General features: G+C 31.2%; 2 protein-coding genes across 2 annotated transcripts in view; one reads left to right on the forward strand and one right to left on the reverse strand.

Moving 5' to 3' along the window:
• LOC111627899 (arylsulfatase B-like) overlaps nt 1-13,465 on the reverse strand; it is a 32,691-nt gene extending 19,226 nt beyond the window's left edge. Inside the window, exons 1-3 of the mRNA XM_023371579.1 lie at nt 13,271-13,465; nt 12,989-13,148; nt 12,788-12,900 (exon numbers count right to left, since the gene is read on the reverse strand). Of these exons, the coding sequence (XP_023227347.1) occupies nt 12,788-12,900; nt 12,989-13,148; nt 13,271-13,375 (378 nt within the window). The 5' untranslated portion in view covers nt 13,376-13,465. The remainder of the gene's footprint in view (nt 1-12,787; nt 12,901-12,988; nt 13,149-13,270) is intronic.
• Nucleotides 4,165-24,767, forward strand: part of LOC111627902 (mitochondrial import inner membrane translocase subunit Tim23-like) — a 38,953-nt gene continuing 18,350 nt past the window's right edge. Inside the window, exons 1-4 of the mRNA XM_023371583.1 lie at nt 4,165-4,183; nt 4,262-4,329; nt 24,027-24,091; nt 24,199-24,295. Of these exons, the coding sequence (XP_023227351.1) occupies nt 4,266-4,329; nt 24,027-24,091; nt 24,199-24,295 (226 nt within the window). The 5' untranslated portion in view covers nt 4,165-4,183; nt 4,262-4,265. The remainder of the gene's footprint in view (nt 4,184-4,261; nt 4,330-24,026; nt 24,092-24,198; nt 24,296-24,767) is intronic.

A 24,767-nucleotide genomic window follows, 5' to 3' on the forward strand; every position in this document is an offset into this window, starting at 1 on the left:
TCCAATCTTTAATTTCAGTTCAATCAGTCGAAAATCTAAGAAGATTTATACAAACTTTCATCCCCTATTTTATCCCCTTAGGGGTGGAATTTATCAAAATCCTTTCTTAGGGGATGCCTACGTCATAGTAGCTTTATGCATGCAAAGTCTCAGCCCGATCGGTTTAAAATTGACAAAGTTTCATACAAACATTCATCCCCTATTTTATCCCCTTGGGGGTATAATTGATCAAAATCCTTTCTTAGCGGATGCCTACGTCATAACATCTACCTGCATGCCAAATTTCAGCCCGATCCGTCCAGTGGTTTGGGCTGTGCGTTGATAGATCACTGTCAGTCACCTTTGAGTTATATATATTTAGATAGATGATGATCTGCTTTAGTTCATTTTCACAGAAAAGCATAATGCCTCACAGAAAAGCAAACTTAGGGCGTCGTCCTCGTAGCGCCATCTGTTGGACATAAAAGCCTTAACCTAGATTATATCTTTTAATTTAATTTATATGAATGTTTAACGGAATAATATACAGCCTATGTCCACCCTGAAGTTCCATTCTAAATATTGGTGAAAGAATTTTTGAAATCGGGTGAGTAGTTTCGGAGATTACCTTCTGCATACAAACTTACATACTTACAAACATTACCTCTTTATAACAATAGTATAGATAAGTGTGAAACTCTGTATTGTCTGTTATGCCAGTATAAGTCCTGATAATAGTGAATGCTTGTTTATAGAAGAAAATTTATAATTTATAAGTTTTTGTTTGATTGTACAATAATACATTTTTGTAATATCATTAAAAATGCATCTACTTAATAATTTGTAACTATATAGGTGCAGGTATATTTTAATTTTTACTGTTTTGTACTCAGTGCCGTAACTAGCAATTCCTGTGCCCTATGCAAGAATTTGCATTTAAGCTCCTTAATTAATTACAGTAGGTTTGGGAAAGTAAAAAAACAAATACATGCACTTTGGCCCCTCTTCCAAGTGGGCCCTGTGCGGGTGCACCTGTTGCACCTGCCTAGTTATGGCACTGTTTGTACTACTTGATTATTAATTTTATATTACATGTTTCTCTCTAAATAAATTTAAGGGGCGGCAATTTGTCTTTTTGTCGGGGGACATAAATGCTTGAGCGGACGCTGCTGAATAATTCTATTATAGAATAGAAAAATATTATAGAAAATTTTAATCAAGATATTTTTCGAATTCAAAATATACTTATTTTCAGTATAGTAATATTAACATAAGGGAGCGAAGCCCCTATCTAGGTCGAGAGCCAAGCAAGCGTGAGAAGCTTTCTACCTTACGTATCAAAACTTTCCTGACAATTTCTGTTCTTTGGACATCTATAATGGGTGTAATTATGAAAATCTTCTTGGTCAGGCCCATAAATGGACCGTGTGATGAAGGACATGACTAACTGTAAACGGGGCCAGCATATCCAAAACAGAATACTGCAAAATTCCCTTGGTTTTTTCCACCCACGGATTCCCTAGAATAATTTACTGATGCATTAAACAAAATCTGTCTGGTTTTTCCACAATATCAGTTTTAATTTTTGCAATGTTTTTTCTTAATAACTGCACGCTTTTTCCTAGTTTTGAAATTTTTCTCTCATTTCACTAAATTTGTTCGCTAAATTTAAAAAGGTTATCCTATTTTTCCATAAGTTATCCTTACAGTATTTTTGTTTTTGTTCTTTTAGTAACGGCAACGCAACACTTGGGCGATCTGCCTACTGCCTAGGGTGGATGCCTTCCGAGAGGTCTTTTAAGAGTAATTGACATCTATTTAGGCGTTGAGTTGATAGAAAATAAATCCGAATACTACGAATACGTCCAATATCACGCCATACGTACAGTCAGTGGCAGATGAAGTATCCAAAAGAGGGTTAACTCAAAAGTATTTGAATAATAAATAAGTATTTTTTATTTTTTTTTTAAACTCTTTCCGCCTTGTGGACACTAAGAGGGTCTCTTTTTGCGAGCCCATTATGGGTTCGGTCAGGTCCACAATGGGGCTGCCAGGTGGTGAAGGACGGGGCCCGACATATCCGAACGGACCACGCCCGAAAAATTTCTGGGGATTTTTCGACCCGTTCGCATTCGAGCCCGGGTTCCCCAGAGCGGTAGGCTGCCATCAGGCCGCTAAGTATTTTGTGAATACGGGGGCGTAAGGTTCCCGTTCAATTGTCAGGATGATGCGTCAGGCGAGTGAAAGGGAGAGTTGCTTGGGGTCGACGATAAGGTGAAGGGCGAGATCGAGTAAAGGAGTCTACCATATTTATAACTAATAAAAATAACAATTTATTAAAGAAGCAAAATGGACAAAAACTACACAAACAGCGTTTCTATACTGCTCTAGAGAGAGTTTCACAGTGCTTTCATACCTCTTATAGCCGTCCCCTTTGACGATTCTGAACTTGGATGCCTTTAAAATATCGATCCAAGGGAATAGGTAGTTATAATCCACAAATACGGCACAAATTACATATATCGCGACTTTAGCGATGCTTTAATTCGAGGTTCATCGGAGATCGGACTTCGACGGGTCGTCTATCCGGCGTTTGTTCAGAGACTCCCCTGAGAGGAGGTAAGAACGATCTTTTATAGGTTTTTGTGGGAAAGTTCCACCACGTGATCGGATGTTCATAGGTTAGGGGTTATAGGTGTTCCAGGGATCTACAACAACGGACGGCATTTAGATGCTAAGTGTAAACCTTCTTGCAAGATGAGATACAAGTTCTGCAGAGAACAATAGATGTTGCTAGTTATGACCGGAAAGTTTACACAATCACGGCTAAAAATCGTTTTTTCTTCTAGAGCGTTACATAAACAAAAGTTTAATTAATTAACATTTTTGTTAATAAAACAGCGATATTTTCGTCACAAAAATTCCGGATCTCACAATTTTTTATTAATGTCATATATGGACCGTAAGGTAAAGGTTACGGTGGGGACGCGTTAATACTAGTTTTGCCGCCAAAAATACGGAGATGAACAGGCGAGCAATAACTGCACGTGGTTGTCAAACAATATCGGTTAATTTATGAGTATCCTATAGCGTTTATGTAATTCTTTATTTAAGTGTAATAAACATCGAGTTTTCTTGTAAGATACGTGTCTTTTTATTTGATATATTATAATTAACCCGTGCATAATGGCCGAAAGGTCGCGCTACTTAGCCCACTCTTTGGGAAACCCGAAACCTAATCCGGACGGATCGGAAAATCCCAGGAATTTTTCGGGGTGGCTCGTATAGTTATATCAGTTCCCGACCCTCACAACACGGTCGCCCCATTGAGGGCCTGGCCGAGCCCATAACGAAGTTGATAAAAAGATCTTAGCGCCCACAGGACGTAATTTTAAAAAACATAAAATTTTGTTTTTTTTTAAATAAAAAAAACATGACAATTGCATTGCGGATGGTCCAATAAACCATATTTGCATAGTAAAAGTTTATGTTAATAAAAACAACATTTTAAAAGTTCAAACAAATAAATTAAAATTGTTTGCATTTGTATATATCAATGGTATTTTCTTTATCCGTCACTGCGTATAGACAGTTTCTTTAGCACTTCTGACTTAATTTCTGGCAAGAAAAGTAGCAGACTAGATCTTGGGTTGGTTTACTTTATTTGTTTATGGCAACGCGACACATGGGCAATCTGCTAAGGGGAATGTCTCCCGTGAGGTATTTTATGGAAACTGGTGCTTATTTAAGTATTACACGCGGCCACTGGTGGGCGAATAGATCTTGGACGTTTTCAAATTCTTGTTTTCTTAAATAAATACTTGCAGTATGAATGAGAATTAACGCCTCCGAAACCGTTTAATCGATTTCAATCATTTTTTGCACACAAATAGAATCCATCTCGGTCTAGGTCATGTAAACAGCATTTTAAAATTCGCCCTCTGACCGGAGATATACAACGTTAAATTTCATAATGTTAAGTTTATGGGTGACGTAGTGAGCCTCCGACACTAGCAAACTAATTAAACCTTAAAATATCAATATAAGTCACATAAGTTAATTAATTTCACCAAGTATTCGAGTATTTAAAATATTGGAATATTCGATATCTGGTTAATTAATATTCGTCTATCATTACTAATTATATAATAATTTCAAATATTCCTCACTTTTGGCGCTGCGATCTTTCTCTGTCACACTCCATGTGCGCAGTATTAGTCTGTATTTCGAAAATCCTAAATTCTCAATTATTTATTTATTTATTCTTTTGTTAATTAAATAGATCGATGGATAAACCGAGTAATTATCTAAATTTACATCCGGTACCTGATTCTAGTTTCCAGTTTCCACGTAAGTATTTTTTTCTATTTTTCATTCATTAAATCTATGGTAGTTAGGCCTAATTATAAACCCCAAGTTTATTTGATTTTTATATTCAATTATCTTCAAATAAGATAATACAATATCTTATAATTAAAAGAAAGCATCGTAATACATAAACACGCGAAATAGACTATTAAAATATAACAATTAAAGTACATAAAGTGATACTGTTTGAATTGATCAAAGATGCGAGCACGTGAGTTCTTTGATACAGTAGAGGTTACATTTAGTTTGTGCATACAAATCTACCTAAACAATTAGCTAAAAGTGACTTCTACTCTAACAAAAGGGGTAATGAACGAAATAATAAAGTTTTAAAGCGATTCGAAATTAGATGTTATCGTAGTAAACTTACATCATTCGTTATATAATTTGTAAGGTTATAAATTGTAAATCGATTTCTAAGTTCTTCGTATCATGTAAAGGGCACGACATGTAAATGATGCAATCTCTATTGGTGATTAATCACAAAGGATGCCATGTACTTGAACGTCTTGAAATTATTCTACGTCGAATAGTACTTTACATTAGTTCGCTTATACTGATAATTTGTTTTATATATGTGCATACATTATATCTGTCTTTTAAATTTGTATAGTTGCAAACATGAAACATATTTTTTATCAAATTATTATTAAATTATTAAAATAAAGGTAATTAACTATACAATTACTTTTATTTTCTTTAGAACACTTGTTTTTTTTAGTATGCAATGGGTATTGTTGTAGTTTACATTTGTAAAATAAAAAGAATGTAATGTTTATGTGATCTATCAATTATTCGGTCCTTTTAAAATTGTCAATTTTTTTCTAATCTGTATTGTTACCATTATATATATATTTTTTTATGATACTATCTTCAAAGATTGGTATTCTTTCTTTGCGCTCGTGATACAGTCACTTGCTATTTCCCTTGTGTGAGCCAACTGGAAGGTAATTACATTACATCAAACTCGCTATTAGGGACTGTTTGTAAATTATGGTTGCATTCTTCCCTAAATTTTAACTCTCCCTTTTCCTCTCATCTCAGTTTGTCCAAGTTTCCGTAATCTCCTCCCCTCTTTGGATGTCCAACAATTTCTTAAAACCTTTATTGCCTTATGTATGATAAATACCCTAAGTAGAAACAAAACATACAAGAAATTTTGAAATAAATATAAATTGTATTATGTCCACATTTTCTTGAAATTTTTACTTCCCCGCTCCCTCTTGTTTAAGTTTCCGCAACCCCCTCCCCTCTTTGGATGTCCAACAAAACTCAACCCGNGCGGTTATATATAGGATAACAGAGGAAAAGTATGGCGATCGGTCAAAAAAATGACCCCCCCCAAGATTTTTACATTTTTTGACTCAGTGCACTTTGAAATATCGAGAAATGAAAAAATTCTGGATTTTTCCTGTATATATGTGTGTAGGTGTGTGTAGGCCCTTTTTCTACTCTGAGAGTACTAAAGGACCAGAGAGTGTTGTGTTTGGAAGAGTGTATTGTTGATTAGCAGAAGGTGTTCAAAGTTGGGCTCATAAAATGTCCCTAAAAGGGCTTATAAGAAAATAACCTAGTCTCTTGTGAGGGAACAAAATATTACCTGTGTTTTGTTGTGTTTTATACTTTATTCTGCATGTTATATATTATGTTTCTGCTACTTTTTACTTACCATTTTCATATGTTTCAAAGAGAAATTAACATAAGAAAGTGTGGAGATCGTGAGACTAACGAACCAGACCTAATTTGTTATACTGGATTACCCAAAGCCACCGAGGAAAAGCAGCAGCATTGGGCAGTCTATTGATAAGGGTTCCCAGCAATTTGGAAAAGTAATTTCGAAAGGACTACTACAACACCCCTAATGTGTGTGAATATGTCATGATTCTGTTCACCCATTTTGAAGCTTAATAACTCCCGTGCCTTTTATCGATATTTTCTGAAATGTTGCAGGGAGGTTTGTGTATTAGAAGGATTCATGCTATCAAATTTTGGTGGTTAAAGGTCGAGGGAGTGGGGAAATAGAGGGAGATCTTGTATTTGTCATATATCAAGTGGGACGGACCTAATGATTTTATTCGTTATTAGCATTTATAATTTTCTTTTTATAAAACTCATCCCTACCCTCAAGATTAAACTTTTTATCATTTTATAATAATTAACAATATATAAAGTTTTTACTAAAATATCGTAACAGATTGCGCCACACAATTTATATTCTTTTGCCGGGAAAGTTACGCAACTCGTTGCTGGATTTTTTTTATTTTTTAAAAAGTTTTTTACAAATATCTTTACTTCACTAATAAAACATCGTTTAAAAATGTTAAATTACATTTGATTACATTAAATATAAATCTTTAATATTGTTTATACATGGATATAGTCGTAAATTAAAAAGAGCCAGTGGCTAACCGGCGCCCGGAGTTCAAATCGGCATACTTTTTTTTTTTACTCTTTCCGCCCTGTGGGCACTAAGAGGGCCTCTTAAAGCAGGCCCATTATGGGTTCGGCCAGGCCCACAATGGGGCGATCGGGTGGTGAGAGACAGGGCCGACATATTCGAACGGACCACCCTCGAAAAATTCCTGGGGATTCTTTGACCCGTCCGGATTCGATTACGGGTCCCCAGAGCGGTAGGCTGCCACCTTGATTGCTCGGCCATCCGAATCGGCATACTATGGAGGTGCCACTATCTAAGAAGTTTTGTATGAGAAAAGCGCGATTTTCTGGCACAATATCTGCAAAATGGCTTAAATAAGTCAAGAATGATTTATATATTCGTAATCGGCGCAAAAAAACTGTAAGAAATAATTTTCTCGGTTTTCTGCCCTAGATATTCACAAAGTACAAGGGCTTCGCACTATTTAAAAAAGAAGTATCAGGGCGGCGTCCTGATACTTCTTTTCAAAGCCCTGGCACGACTACAACACTGGTTTACATGTAATAACCAAAAATAACCAAACAGTTTTGTAATAAATGTTTTGTTTTTCCAGAAGGACACATTAATACCCATGTTATAGTATCCACCAGACATTTTAAAATAATTTAAAGTGTCCGCCCGACAATTTTAATACCCGAACACTTCAACTTGTCATAAACTACACTTTCCAGACATAAACAACATATGCAAACTTTTAAACTTCACCAATGTTTTTTAATTAACAATAGTGGTGATGCTGAGTCTTGATTTTATATATATGTATAATCAAGACTCAGCATCACAATTTACTTTTTTATGATTCGTTTGAACCAAGTTCCCTAAGCTATATTAACAATTAAAGATTTAAAATCCTTACTAAGATAATATGAGGATGATGTCATGCTACTTAATATTTTCAAGTCAAATATAAGTACTTAAGTTTTACTATTTTATAATTTATATCCCGATTTTTATGAAAGATTGAAAGAATTGTCATATAAAAAGAATTTTATTTCGATGTTATTTTCGTATTGAAAAAATTATTTGGATTCAGTATTTTAGCAATATGTTTAAAGCATTTAATGTTCAAATATTTCGCACCATTAACTCTCAGAATAATCAATTAAATATAATGAATGAAGAAATTCGAAAGCAATAGCTCATTGCTTATCTAGCAAATCATCATGACTTGACAACATTCTTAGTGACTAGGCAAATGTAGAGAAAAACTACTATCAACTATTTAAAAACTAATTTTATTTTCGATTTAATTTATCCACATCCTCATCTGTAATTTGAAATTATTATCTTATTGAATTTTTCCAATAACCAAATACTGTGTACTTTTTCTTTCTTTATATATATGATATTAGTAATTAAATTTTTTATTTAATTTTATAAGATTTTCCTTGACAGAACCGTAGAAAAAAAATGACAAAATTATTTGCAAACAGCAAAACTACAGTGTATACCAACTAAATAGATAAAACAGCTTCTATCAGCCGTAAAGCGCCTGATAAGCTCGCTCAAGACGGGCTCGGGATCACAGCATCATTCTCTCTTATCCGAATTAACAAGATCATCCAGAAAGTTGTTAATGACTGCGTTCAGCAGAGTCAACAGTTGTAACTGAGCAAAGATGTTTCAATCGGTTACGTAGTTACATCCGCTGAACGATGAGTAACGTATGCGTTGGAACAGCAAGCAGCCATCATTGGTCAGTTTCAGCTAGCGATAAATAGCGTAAATGAAAGACGCTGCTAAATGGCTGCGTTCTTTTATTCTTCCACGTAACTCCGCGCGAGTTGCATCCGTTTAAAAAATTCCTGCGGAACGCATTTCTATATTCCGGCCAGACTGCGCGCTGTCAGACGCAAAAACGGCCGCTTGTAGTAGTAGTTTACAGCAACATAACGTCCTCTATGGTTCAGATAGTTTTGGATTCCATTATGGGTTTTATGAATGAAAATTTAGAAGTTTTAAAAGCGCAAGTTAGTGCACGCGGTAATGTGTCTTCTCGAATTTTTTTCGAATGATACCGGCATTCTAATTTTTTCGTGGCTACTTTGAATGCTCTGTCGGCGAGATAATCTATTTTATGGTTAAATTTTACAATTGGGACCTTATTTTGTTTCTAAAAACGCATATTTTAAAATCGTAGATCCCCAATCACGATGCTAACGATAGTACGGCCGCCGCCATCTTTCTTTTCACCGTCGTTTCTAAATGCTCTAGTAGCGGAGACGCAGAGCGATCGCTATTAACGAACGCACTCAATGTGACGTCAAAACACCAAACATGTCCCGAAACAGCGAGCGTTCAGAAGAAAAATACTCAAAAGTTCCAGAACTGTTGAACGCAGCAGAAAGTATTTGATTCTCTCTACTTTTTCATATATAGTACTGTATTAGGAATTCTATGTAACTTATAACACACTTTAGAACATTAAAATTCATTATCACATAATTTTACTGCATTTAAATAATTGGTTTCCATTCTTATATCATTAATTTTATCGAGTAATCAGCGAATATAGCCTAATATTACCAGTCACATTACTTTCACTTTTCTAAAAACTTAGTAGGAGACCTAGCTGAAAAGATATAAACATTCTTGCTGCAAACTTTTTGAGTACTGTTTAATGAGAGCTGGAGTATAAAAACATATAAGTACCGTGTAAGGTCACGTGACTTTCAAAGTCTGGGTCGCTAATCATTTCTTGCCTTGTCTACTCGAGATAAAGACATACACGTGATCTATCCTGCTTGTTCATATACATTTTATGTTACTTTCTTTAATGACTTGTGTAATTGTTTCTCACATGTTGTTCAATAAAGCCTGATCATTTTAATTCTGTAAAAAACCTTTGACTGCCCGTTTATTAGAAAGTTCACCAATGCGAGGCTTTGCCAAATCTCAACAAATAAATAGTGTAAAGCCGTATAACCCTTTCTAAGAGTAGTGATCTTTTACGTGGACTGATGTTCTAAAAATACCACCGACTTAAGGGTACGTTCGTAAAGTCAAACGAGTTAAACGCGTTAGTAACGAATCGTTCGAAAAGTAGTAGTCCCGCTCAGTGCGCATGCTCTGCGATGATGACGTTTCAAACGAAACTCTAACGAAGTTCACGAAGGAAAGAGTTAGTTTACTTCGTTAAGAAAATGGCGCCCGACGATATGGATGTTTCTAAATCTACTCGATGTTTAAATTGTGAATTAAAAGGTGAAATGACAATGACTGAAATAACCGTCCACCCGAAGCAATCTAAGGAAAATATTTCGGATAAGGCTGCACTAGCAACATTCATATCTTCGATTTTAGAAACATCCATTTAGTTATAAACGAATCGTTCGAAAAGTCTAACGAAATAAGAATAACGATGACGTCATTCTCGTTTAACTCGTTCGACTTTACGAACGTACCCTAATAATAAAAGAATTTCTTTACTATCAGGTACTCTGTCAACGAGGGTTCTGCTAACGTAAAACATGGGAAAAAATAGGAAACTTGGATATGCTCTCTTACTTGTTAGAAACTGGTTCTTTATCCGATGCTCTGTTAAGTGGGCTCGACTGTATATTGTTTCATTAAACAATATAATTATTACTGTTTAAAAGATTTTAAAATCGAAAACTACATCTAAAACTAAACTGTAATTTTTAAATTAAATAATAACAAGGTTTACGTAGTGAAATGCAGATATCCATTTGCAAATCGCAAAAATTTAATCATAATCGCAGAGTTCGTCCTAAACAACTTCTATCCACTTAAAATTTTTGCATGTTTTACATAATAAAAGTACAGTACCTACTAACATCATAAAAAATTATAAATTTTACATTTATTTTAAATAAAATATAACATAAAAAACGTATTTCACATCAAACAACTTACACATAAATAAACATTGAATAAAATAAGCTACTTTCGAATAGTTTTATAAATGAAAGAGAAATTTTGTATTATTTTCATACCGTTTCTTTCTTTTATATCATAAGACAGTTTTGTTACTCTGGGTTTTCCCTGTTGTCGTTACTCTAATCTGAAAATATTTTATATGTTTAATATTCGATAAATGTGTTCGATTTATATACAGCGGTATGTGGTTGTGTTCAGCAGCTGTTATTTTGCAGAGAATTGAGTGTAACCCAAATTTTTATAACAGCTTTAATTAATTTTGTAAAATTAAAGCTTTTATAAAAATTTGAAATATTTAAAATAATGTCGATTATTTTCTTATATACAGTAATAATTTGAAGATTTCTGTTTTTCGTTGGTTAAATTATTAAATAATTTTATTCTCACTAATTAATAACAGTGTTGTTAACAATTTTTGATTTATCTTTGGTTCAAAATTAGACAATGATTGTAATATATATTTTTGTCATATACTAATAGATATGATAAATAGTACAGTGATGAAATCGCAAAGTAATAACGCATCAACATTTGGTATATTCGCTGATACAATCAATGAATATTTAAACGTGTAGAGACGGTAGACAACATAACCGGAAACTTAAAAACATCGAAATGGTTTATCTGAATACAGGGTCGGCTCTAGGGACGGATAACCCGGACATTTGTCCGGGGAGACAACTCTAAGGGCGGCATTTTGGTTGTGAATGTGACAAAATAAGTTAAATACTTATTTAATCGAAATTTATATTTATCGATTTTTTTCATTGGCTAAAATTACGATGCAATTTACATTTCGTATTCATTATTTTTGCCTATAAGCTAAGAAAATATTTGCATTCCATAATTCTGAAGAAAACAACCATAAAAGAGGGCTTTTGGGCAAAAGGAAGCATAAGCAACAATGTTAAATTTTGTCCCAAACCTTAGTGTCACCTTAAGAATACTGCCGATCATATCAATAACTGTAGCTAGTGGGGAAAGGAGTTTCTCTAAATAAAAATTAATTAAAAGCTTTTAACTACCACGCAAAATCATCTTAATAGTTTGATCATTTTGGCGATTGCGCATGAAACTGCCGATTAAGTAAACTTAAAAGAGTTAATAAAAAAGTTTTCAGAAGTAAAAGTGAGAAAAAGTTTCTTTTGATTTTAGTATAGTTGATGTAGTGTACTTTTGTTTAGATTTTATAGGTTACTAGCAGACCCCACCACGCGTTGTTGTGGCTCAAAATGTATCTATTATAAATTTATAACACTTCCCCCGTGGGGGGGAATTTTTTGAAAAATTTCTTCTTAGTGTACATTCTCTTGATGTACCCTATTAAAACGCAATCAAAAATGCANGGTAGCACTGTCATTTAGACGCCTATGCACTGATCGAAAATAAACATACATGCATACACTGTAATTTACTGTGTGGAGAACACTCATTTTATCTGTAAAGTTGATTGCAACGAATTGTGCAACAAATGAACTTGCCAAGACAGACTATAAAAAATTAATTTTCTATGTAATATTCTTAATTGCAAAGAAGCCAAATCTGGCAATGTTGCTCAGAACTGACTAAAGCGCCACTTGTAATCGTCCAATGCGCCAAGTTTGGCGCATGCGCCACGTTTTGGCCACCCCTGCATTAGACCATTGGTGGATTCAGTTTTTAGCACAACTGGCTTTTTATTATAAAACACGTTGATTTTAGGATTTGTTTAACGATTTAAATATTTCTTAAATTTGTCTTTGTGAAGCCTATTACTTTTTTCATCCAAACCATTCAATTAACTTACATATGTTTTAATATTAAAAAGTATCTTTATTTTAAACATTTTTTTCATTTTTTAAGGGAGTTGTCATTTATAATTGAGTAAAATGATTAATTAAAAATTGTATCATCAAAATTTAACTCTTTTTGTGGGATTTAAATTGACACTTACAATTTAATAAATTTTAAATGAATTTATGGGTGTGTAAATTTTACTTATTTTTAAAGCGTAAAATATAAATATGACTATAATTTTTATTAAACACCCTATACGCATCTTAAATGGCAGTTAATAAGGTAAAAAATATTTTCATGCAAGTTAGAATACACATTGAAACGAACCTTTCCAACTCCATGAGTTTTATAACCACAATCTTTCAAATATTGAGGTAGAATTTTCACATCTGTTGGTAATCCAGCTGGCTGGGCTCCCTGTAATACGAAATGCTGAAGACCTAAAGTATTTTTATATCAATAATTTTATTCATTAAAACTATATGTAAAAAAATATTGATAATTGAAACATATTTCTCTAGACTTTACCTGTATCTATTGGAAGTTTTCCAGTAAGTAACGCAGCTCTTGATGGAGTGCATATGTGCTGAGTATAATAATTATCTAAGACTATTGAATTGGCAGCTAAAACATCAATATTTGGTGTCGGTATTTGTAAAGAGCCGTGAAAACTTACGTCGTTCCATCCCTATTCATAATATTGTGGTTATATTATTATTAGAAAGTATAATAATAATAATAAAATTCAAAAGTTTTTAGTCGATATAATTAATTTTTAATTAATACTAAATAATTGAATGAAATATTTACAAGATCGTCGGCACAATAAAAGATGATGTGAGGTGGTTTTCCTTGGATGTAAGAGAGATGACCAAGTAGAACTATACAGATATTCCATTCCGTTTTGAATACCATTGGTAGCCAAAGATTTAATAGTTTAGCTTCGAATGAATACGAGTCTACTTGTTTTTGATACTTTCGGTTGATAAGACACACAATTTTCCTCCTTATCGCTCTAGTTTAAATACAGAATTGTTTTAGTGCTATGAAAAAATAAAAATCTGTTCTTGTACAATATTTTTAAACACATTAAATAGGTTTCGTATAGGGTTATAATTCATCTCAGTATTACTTTTAAAAAAGAAGGAAAAAAGAGAAAAAACACGTCCTTTTCATCAAAACATATCTGAAAAAGGAAATAATATCCCATTATTTAAATTTCGCTTTGATTACGAATCTATTAATAATCTTCCTAAAAAAGCAGAATAAATTATATAATAGATTAACTACAGATATCATAAATTAAAAGAAAAAAAGTGATAAAGAATTAATTTTCACAGATAATGTTGGCAGAGTTTAATAATCTGCAGATAAACTATAGCGGTTAATAAACGGACATTTAAATAAATATAATATAAAGTACATTCCACTGAAAATCTGCAGAAATTCGAATTTGGCATGAATTGGGAATATTAAAATGTTATGGGCGAAAGATTTGTAGGCTTAATATCTAAATCTAGCAGTAAAAAACAATGCACAGGCTCTAGACTATTTCAAGCTGACATGGCAAAATAAAATCCAGAATTTGAATAACTTCATTTCTTAAGCTTGTAACACCAGAAGTCACCGATCATTAACAATACACGTGGATTATATGAAGGTTCAGGTCAAACTACATGAGTTGACTGAATACAGGTAATTAAAAAGAAAAAAATCCTGGCTTGTATCCTATAATTTGTTTCTTCCTTCAATTCTGTTGTTTATAAATTATAACGTTACTTAAACCTGTTCTGCATAAATGCAATTTTTTTCCGCGAACAATAACTTTTAAAGGATCAACAGAAATTTATCCAAACATCTTTATGTAATAGTGCCGATTCCTGGGAATAGTGCCTGTTATCTTAAAATGTCCGGATTTAGTGAGCTCAGGCTTCTGGGATGACTTTTACGATTTTGTTTTGGAGTTTTAAAAAAAATTCTCATGGTAGATTTTGATGATTTTGATGTCAAAATGCTTAGTGAAATCCTGGCATGTTCATAAAATAATTTCTGAAAAATATAATTAACTCTGAGATAAGATATAATCAAAAAACTAAAGATGTTGACTTTTGCCTCTTTGACACTTAATAACAAAATTTTGACATTTTGGATGCTGTTTTTTGGAATATAAAGCCAGAGAGGTGCTTCATATTTTTGCTGAGTTTGGTGAATTTCGGTTGAACTATGAAAAAGTTATCTGAATTCAAAGAAAAAGGAACTAGGTTTACATTCTATGTAGACAGCTCCCATATACTTGCTCTCGCTGTTTTAGCAGCTGTAGTGGCAGTAGTACTGTCTCATTCCCACTAGATGGCACCTTTCACTAACTCTAAGGGGGGAATTTTCCACAATTTTCTCCAATCAAAATACTGAAACTTTCTGGAGTATCTTGCTAGCAGTTTCAGGTAGTGGCATTGCTTTGAAACCTTCTGGAACTGGAGCTCAAGATTGGACCTGTCCAGGAATGTCAAAGATTGAGGGAGACACAGTTCCCTCAATCAAGACAGGACAAAATCTGAAACTTGACTAGTTTTAACAAGCAACTCCAATTTATCAAAGACTTTTCTTGTTTAAATGTGAAATAATTTTATTTTATTATTTTTTTTATTTTTTTAGTTTATTTCTTTAGTTTAGTTTTGTTCAGTTTAGTTTACTTAGTTTAATTTAATTTTTCTAGTACAGCTGTCCCTTGATAATCCAACAGGTACAAGACCAAAGGGTTAGCGGATTACCAAAAGTGTCTGCATTACCGAAAGTGATTACATATTTGGCATTGTTTTGCTAGCAGTAGCCTACAATATTCCATACTCCAACTGTTCAAACAGAACTGCTCATGGAAAACACACGAAATGTGTGCCATCATGTAAGAACTGGGTGGGGAGATTCACGTCGCGACATGCTTTTGTGCAAGCAGACACGTAACGGGGACGGGTACCTTGACGGGAGGTGTGTCGGACTACTGAGCATGTTGGATTACAAAACATCGGACTATCAAGGGATGGCTATATTACATTTTCCTTTTTATATCTGTATGTTTCATCATATTTTTTTCTTTTATCAACAATAAATCACTTATAATCTTTTCTTTGTGACATATTACTGTTCAAACTGCTTGCCCCAACTAACTACATTGAGAAACATAATTTCCAGTTTCTTGATGTAACTTACTTTACTAGTGAATTACATTATTATACAGAATTACAATACAATACATTATTATTATAAAATAATGCATTATTTATTATTTATAGCTCTTTTTACTAAAGCATTATTTAAGTAAATAAAACTATGTTCATAATACTTTATTATTATTTTTTATTTTACCAATGTAAATATTTGTGACAATTATAAATTGATAATTGATAGACCATCTAAATACAGTAGAGCACGGGTTCCCAACCTATGGGTCACGACCCAGAAGGGGGTTGCAACGGGTTTTCTGTGGGGTCACCAACTTATGCAGTAAACTAAAACAAAATTTTCACTATAATGCAATATTAATTTTTAATGGTGTCTTAAAGTTTGATATTTTAAAAAAATTAAAATAAGTGTAATCTGGGTGCGCTATTCTGTCACAGTTGGTTGAATCATGTGTTGAGAGTTTTGAGATGAATAAATTAAATGTTGAGAATGACATGAGGTTGGCGTTAACAAAATCTCACCCGTGAATTTTGAGGCTGGTTAATAATACATGCAATTTCAACCATCTCATTAAATTAATTATTAAACATAATTTAAAATAAAATTATACTAAAAAACTAATTTCATTGTTTTTTTAGTTACCTTATTAAAAATAACTTTTTCAATTGTATCAGGGTCGCGGGTCACTTGGCTTTTATAAAAAGGGGGTCGCCACCCGAAAAAGGTTGGGAACCGTTGCAGTAAAGCATCGATTATCCGACTCAAATGGGGACTCAGGTTGGTAGGATAACTGAAAAAATCAGATAACCGAAAAGAATGAAAAAAATACATTATTAGTATAGTATATTAGTATATCCCATGTAATTAGTATATTAGTATATCGCTATTAACCAACTTTGCGTTGAATTTTCATCGATGTTAAGCCTAACAAATTTTTTTTTTAAATAATAATCGTCCCTAATGTATTGTTAAAAATTATTTTAAAATTATTTTATTGCTCACAAAACAAACAACCACTCATAATTAGAAAATTAAATCTCGTTTAAATACTAGCCTCCCTTCTATGGTCGAGCCGTGTTGCCAGCTAAAACACACAAAAGTTTAACAAAAATAATATTAAAGAGTCAAGACATAGCCAAATATTGTAGTGCCTATCACTAGCGGACATTTGAAATTTGCCGACTAGAACGGTCGGTTAACCGATGTGATGATTAATCGGGGGTCGGATAATCGATGCTCTACTGTATTACTAAAAACGCTTCTTTTTATTTTACGAACCAAACTACGACATTATCTGCAAATGATTTCAAAACTATAAAAAACAAATTTGATTATAAATAGGCACTATTTATAAATGATTTTTCAAAATTAATTGAAATTTAAAATTTTACTAATTTCATCAATTGGCATTTGATTTATAAATAAATATATGTACATATAATGATAAATTGCTTGTTTCGTGATGATCAATATAAATGAATGCATTTCATTTTCTTCTTGAAAGGAACAGCCTTTCTTCAATTCTAATAATGTATTCGCAGATTTATAGATTATCTGATAAATTTTGTTAATGAATTTTTTTTTAATTACTAAACTGAATAAGACTAAGATAATTCCAAGGATAGAAATCAGAGTTTGGACCTAACAATGTTCTGGTCCAAATTAAAACAAAATGCATAGTCATACTAAGAGTATTTGTTTTAGTATAAATAAGCGTTATTTAAGTAGAAAATATTTAAATGTTTATAGAAAGCTAAGTAAATATTTTTCTAATGAATTTAAAAATCATGGATTCCGATTTTTAAATTCAGATTGAAAGATTGAAGTAGTAATTTGATAGTATTTAATGTTCTAAATTACTGTGAAACCTATATAAACATCTACAGTTCAATAGTTATATTAAAACCAAATGAATACTGGATTAAATCAGACTATATTACCATTAATATTAATAATTAAATACTGAATATTTTGGCCTAGAGGTAGGCATTAGGTGCCATTTCTTAATAAATTTAATAAGAACTGAACCCACAATAGTGCTTCGGGATTGAAAGATTGAAGTAGTAATTTGATAGTATTTAATGTTCTAAATTACTGTGAAACCTATATAAACATCTACAGTTCAATAGTTATATTAAAACCAAATGAATACTGGATTAAATCAGACTATATTACCATTAATATTAATAATTAAATACTGAATATTTTGGCCTAGAGGTAGGCATTAGGTGCCATTTCTTAATAAATTTAATAAGAACTGAACCCACAATAGTGCTTCGGGTTTGAATCCTGCTCCAGGCCAATTCTTTTCTTCCAGAATTTTCTAAATTATTTAATATATATTAATTTAATTATAATTATTAAGTTTAATAAGAAATAGCACCTAATGTTTCAGACCAAATTATTCACTATTCAATTATTAATGGTAGCAGTCTGATTTAATCTGGCAGTCATTTGGCTTTATTGTAAAACCATTTCTGTATAATGATTTGTTTAGAAAATTAGAAAATTCTTAGAAATTTTACATTTATAAGAAAAATTCATGGAATTTTCTTTGAATCAAACTTTTTCAGTAATGACTTGTTACAATTTTAAACTATTTGACATACAGTCTACTTATAATCTTTTCTCAAAAAAAAGGCTGGTTAACTTTTTCAAATTATTACTAATTTTTTGTTTTAGACAAGATGTGAAAACCTAACACACTGCAAACTTTTCTGATGATAAAATTCTATCATTAAAATAAACTTTTGCTAGTGATATAAGAGATTGAGTGTTACTCTATGTTGTTAATTCACAAAAATTTAACAGGTTCAGCATAACAATTTTAATTTTGTTTATTTTTTGAATTAAATAACAAATTATCATAGATAGAATTTTTTTTAATTCATTGAAAAATCTTAGACTTGAAATTTAGCAAATTATTCTTATTTACATTTACTAATCATTAATTGTACTAATTGGCTCCTCTACTGATTGATTGTTAAGAGATGACTAATTCTCCAATAATTGGCATAATCAGTAAATAATCATTCCATTAGAAGAACATAATTGAATAATTTTTAATTTAAAAACTAATAAACATAAAACATGATGTTTAAAGAAATGACCACTTTATTAATAATTATAATTCAGGTAATTATGGCAACACATCCATTTTTATTAAAAACTGCTAGCTTTTTTTTTTTTTTTTTTTTTCTCAGTCTGAATTTTTATAGTATAACTAAATTTTTAGAAATATCTATTTTTTTTAACATAAAAATAACTACCAACTTTTAACTTTAGGCTATTTAATTCCAGCATCAAAACATTTTCAACCTTTTTAAGGTCAGCATCAGTGCTTATACTTTGAACATATTAAATTAATTAAGTTACATACTAAATATATTGCATATATAGTAAAGTTTTTTCACTGAAATGTTGAACTTGTATATCTCTACAACTTGAAGAAAATGAAGTACTTGGTAAATCTCAATGGAATAGCTTAGGGATTTAATGTCTTTAACTTGAATTCCTTAATTTGAATATTCTCCAAATCAAAGGTTTTCGTGGTTCCCTGACATTGATTTAACTGTCAATTTCCCTGATTCAAATTTTAATATTTATTCTTACCAAAAGTAATTATAATTATTGGATTTCTAAGAAATTTTCAGACAGTTAGTTGTATCGACTGTCCAACAATCATTTGCAGACAATATTCCAGTCCAAAGCAAGAGGATCTTTCACTTTATCTCAACAAGATGTACCTGCAAAACTGTTCAATTTCATTAGTTACACTGAACATTTTGCTGAAAGACATCACATGGGATGTCTTTCTGCAAACATTAAAATAAAAAACTATCAAATATTATATAATGCAAGAAATAAAAATACAAATCCATTCAGCATCTTCATTTTTCACTGTATTGTTCTCTAATTCAAATTGACCGTAACTTGGATTTTTTTCAAGCTTTTAATTAGATAAGTTTTACTGTATATACTAAAAAGAACATTGTTTTCATTAATGTTGTTGCTTTGGATTTTTGAGTGCAGTGGTTTCAAGTGTAAGAAAAATCTTTTGAATTTGGAAATGAACATGTCCTTGGAGATAGCCTTCACTGGAAACTGCTGCATTTGAAAATCCAAAGTAACAATGGCATTGAAAATGTTCTTTTTAGAAATACAATATATCAAAGTACAAGGACTGAAGGTGACTTTGAAAGGGTTGAAAATGTTTTGATGATAGAATTAAATAGCTGAAGTTAACAAAAATAATTATCAGCCTTTATTTTGTGTCTTCAGCTTGAGCATGCTAATCTATATATATTTTTAAACTCTTTCCAGTCTATGGATGAATCTCATTCATTTATAGTTTTATATTATTATAAGGAGCTGGACAGCTTAGATTTATCTATAGTTGATATATATATAGTACATTTAATAAAAATATTATTTCCGCTCCTAAGTGGTGTACATTGTTTAATATTTTGATGTTTTGTAAAATGGCTGCATGCAGTAAGTTATCAGTCAATGAAACTTTACATTTAATAAATGATGATCCCAAGTCAGAAATATATTTCTCATGTTGCACTGCATAGCACCAAAATCACCACTTTGCAATATATGAATTAAAGTGACAAAATCCTAGTCTGCTTATTTTGACATTCAGCTTGAAATTGAATCACAAAGCATGCTTCAGAAAAAAACAGCAGAATGTCAAGCTCCTATAAACCACACTGTGTAATTCATTAGCCATGTTCTAACCTGGCAGTTAATCTGGCTCTAATCATTTATTAGTATAGTTTTGACTTTGTTTTCTATATATAATGATACAACTAGTCCTATTTGTTAAAATTAGGGATCAACCAAATGGGTTTTTGACTGAATAGCAAATAATTATTCAGATGTTACTGTTGCCAAATACCATATATTCTTGCCTTTCTGATTACTAAATTTTGAATATTTGTCTATTCAATATTAAAGATTATGGTGCTTTTATTTTTAATAAATTATTGTTATGTAATGAAAAGTAAAAAATTAAGCTTTTTCATTTAGTTAAGTGTAAAGTTTATTCAGTGAAGCTAGAAGTATTTATGATTACCGACAAAATTGCTTACTTTCTATGAAGTCGGAAGAATTAATATTTCATTACAATTTATCAGTTGTAAATTGTGATTATTAATAATTAATATTTGCTCAAGACCATTTAATAAAGTTTTATTTGTTTAAGAAAGGAATAAATAAATAAATTTAAAAATTGAGATTTTTTTTTAAAAGTATACTTATAAAGTCTGTTACATATTAAGTTAGAAATAACTGCAAATATAATGAATCATTCTGTATTAAACAAGATATTCTTATAGTAATCTTCTTGAGAAATCAATTTGTCAAGTATTCATTTAAATAACTAATACATTTCTTAACTTGCATTTGAATTTAAAATTTAATTGCATGCAGTATAAGCAATAAATTGTTTAAATACAATATATTAACTAAATTCCATCTGTTAAAGAATGAAAAAATCTTGTGATAGAATCATAATAGAATGTGATTTTCATATGTTAATTTCATAACTTACAGATATAAGTATTATTGGTTTTAGCAGCTTACTGTTATTTATTGGTTAATAATTATTCAAAAAACTGTACATATCTTGGAAAATTTTAATCCCATAAATGTCCCATGGGTACTGATGTTTCAATGTCCTTCCCTGTGAGAAACCATTATAGTGGCATCTGTAATATTATTCAGTTAAAAACATTTTCTTTGCTGATCATAATAAAAGTAGAGAAAACTGCAATTATCTATACTTGTTTATGATTTCAATGTGGAAGAAACTTTTAATAAATGTGATATAAATTATTTCTCATTTCTGCTTCATTATTACCTTTTCATGAAAAATTTCAATGGTTTTTTTAACAAAATTAAATACTTACACTTAAGACTTAATTACTTTCATTTTAATAAATTTTGATGTGTTTAAATATTTGAGATTTTATAGATGCACTCTAAAATTTCATGTATTTGAAATTATATACAAACATTTAATTTCTTCATCATTGACATTAATACAGTAGGGTGGAGTTTATTTTCACAATTTGTAAATGTGAATCTCCAACCCTCTATTTCTGTTACAATATATATAGAAAACATTCCTGCCAAAAATCTCCATTGGTGAATATTTACTGGTAGCTCAATGTCACTGAAGTTTTATAGGTTCCAAATAGTAGGAATGGCAATTACAAGCTTCAACCACAATGTATCCATTTTAGTACAACAGTTTGTAAAACTGTAGTTGGTCATCTCAATAAATAAACCATTAAATTAATCACACATTAGTTACATGACATTCCCACATAATTTCTGTCATGATTTATGATCTTTATTTTGCTGACATCATCAAGTCATGCTGCAAATGTTTTTCCCTGTTTCTGGTTGAGGCTGACTCAGTGACTCTTACTGCTTACATCAGCACCTATTGGTTATTTGACTTGTATGGACAAATTCAGGCACATCACTGAAGAACTGCTGATATCATCAGATATATAGACTATATAATCCAGAAACTGCTGAAGCAAATCACATAATACATTTTTGTTCATTTTGGCAAAGTTATTAAATAATAAATATGGCAGCAGCAGCAACTAGATCTAAAACTGAAGTGTACCTCCTTGGTTCAACAGTAACTGAATTAACTATCCTTATATCAGACTCTTGGTTTGTTTTTACATCATCATCTTCAACTGAAACAAACTATCAGACAGTCATCAGCTGTTACAGTCAAAAAGCTGGCAATATTTTATGAAATTGCAAGGATCCCAATGATGGATCCAAGAAATTACATAACTAAACTAGAACAAACATTTGAAGAATGGTGTTTGCTAAAGAAAAACAAGGGATGACAATCTGTAACACAGTGAGACTGAATTTGTTAGTAAACTAGGTGAAGTTTTTGACATTTCTCATCTTAGAGCAGTCAAAATGATAAAAATTCCAGAGTATCATGAGTTCTTGTTAGCTCAGCATGAGAAAGGACGTAAACATCAATGGTAGGCATGGATGCAAAATTAACTGCAGCAAACAATCATCGCAAAGACAGGAACAGATGTCTACATGACTATTTAATTTGTCTGTAATTGTCCAAAAAAGTGAAGCAAATCTGGTTTACCAAACAGCTCTTATATGTTTTCATTTGTCATAAATCACTCTTTTTATAAACTTTGTGGTCATTAAGCTAAATATTAAGATAATTAATTAAGCTAAATGTAATCTAAATATTAATATATCAAGTTCAAATTTTATTTTTCCCCTATTTTAAGCACATACCACCCTATTAATACAGTCTGTAAAATATCTATTATTTTCTATTTGATATGTGATGATTAGAATCCCAAATTCAGAGTGTGCATTACTTTTGTTGGCTATATTAATAAATGCCTATTGTCAGTGCCAAACAATTGCTGTAATGCATCAGGCTATTTTTCAGCTATTATTAATAATTACATTTTAATGTTAATCAATGACAAAAAAATTGTGCTAAATGGTAGCCCAATGCATTACGGCAGTTGTTTGGCATTGATTAACAACATTGAGTTTTGAGATGTTTATATCTAATTCTGTTTTTACATGATACAATTTCTGGAAACCAATCTGTGTAAAAAAAAAAAAAATACATTTTATATATGGAAAATTAGAAGATTGGTTAAGGACCTAAGAAATCAACAAAAATAATAAAATAAACTATATGAAAAACCTTGTTAGAATCTTAAAATTTGATAACACACAAATTTCATTTGAAAAACAAAAAAAATGTAAAGAATTAATGAACATAAAATTGGGCAAAATATGTAATGTGAGTTATACATAAAATTTTATTTGCTATTACTTTGACAATAAAGGTATACATTTGCACATGATTGCAATATTACTGCAATCACTAAAAATGCTTTGGCTATTGTTCTTCATCCACGGGCAATGTTCTTTGTGAACTGCCAAACAACGTTAGCAGTAATGTCCTGTGGTGCTGATGTTACAGTGGTTTTATGAATGCATTCAGTTATTGATGGCTGGGTTCATATTTTGGCTAGTCCTTTATATAATTCTCTATAAAAAGACATTAACGATTTCAGGTCATGTTGAAACTTCATTCGTCATTAGGATTATACTTGACAAATTATTTTTTTAAAATTGTGTTAAACCAAAATCATTTAAAAAAGTTCACATAAAAAACAGAATTAAGTGTATATGTATAAATGCCTATTGTTTAAAAGTACAGTACATGAAAATCTAATTCTATATTCATAACATGTTTTCACAAAATATAAAAAAAATTGTATGTATTAAAATGCAGATTTTAGGAAATTGAAATTATTGCTATTGATGAAATAAAAATTATTTTTATTTACAGAATCATCAGGAAATATATATAACATCTCTCCTTATTTAAATGTTGATCCAACTTACATTACACAGGTATAGTATTTATGTCAATATTTGATTAATCTTATAAAATATTAAAAAAATAAACATAATTTGTCACATATTTATAATTTGGGTATAACTAATGTTAATCTTTAAAGGGAGGAGGACCAGAATGGATATTTCCTGAAGGTGCCTCGAGGCAACGAGGACGTTTTGAATTAGCTTTTTCTCAAATAGGTGGTGCAGTTGCAACAGGTTAGTTAATAAATTGATATGATATAAACAGCAGATTTTTTTAATTTGTCCATGACTGCCTATTTAATACCTACTCAATCCACAATAATTCAAAATTTTGAAAACAAATTATTAACCTGCATAATCACTCTACATAACTTAAGTTTTCAACTCACAAGGAGATCCTATGGCTTTGGGAAAACGGATTTTGATGATCTTTGGTGTAGAGATAGTACACCATGTGAGTGTAGTACCTGTAAAATACTAAAGTGCAATACTCAAATATAATCAAGAAAAACGAACTTAAAGTTTTTTAGCACTTTATATATAAATTATATGTGCTTCCATTTGAGCGTCCTGTGGCTGAGTGGTAACGATCCTGATTCGCACGCTTGAGTTCCCGGGTTCCATTCTTGTGTATACTTTTTTTTTTTTTAATTCATAAATACTTTAATAATAAATAAATATTTAAAAATTTATTTAAAAATAAATA

Source organism: Centruroides sculpturatus, unplaced genomic scaffold, assembly GCF_000671375.1.
Source record: "Centruroides sculpturatus isolate CEXI.00-Female unplaced genomic scaffold, Cexi_2.0 scaffold449, whole genome shotgun sequence".
NCBI lineage: Eukaryota > Metazoa > Arthropoda > Arachnida > Scorpiones > Buthidae > Centruroides > Centruroides sculpturatus.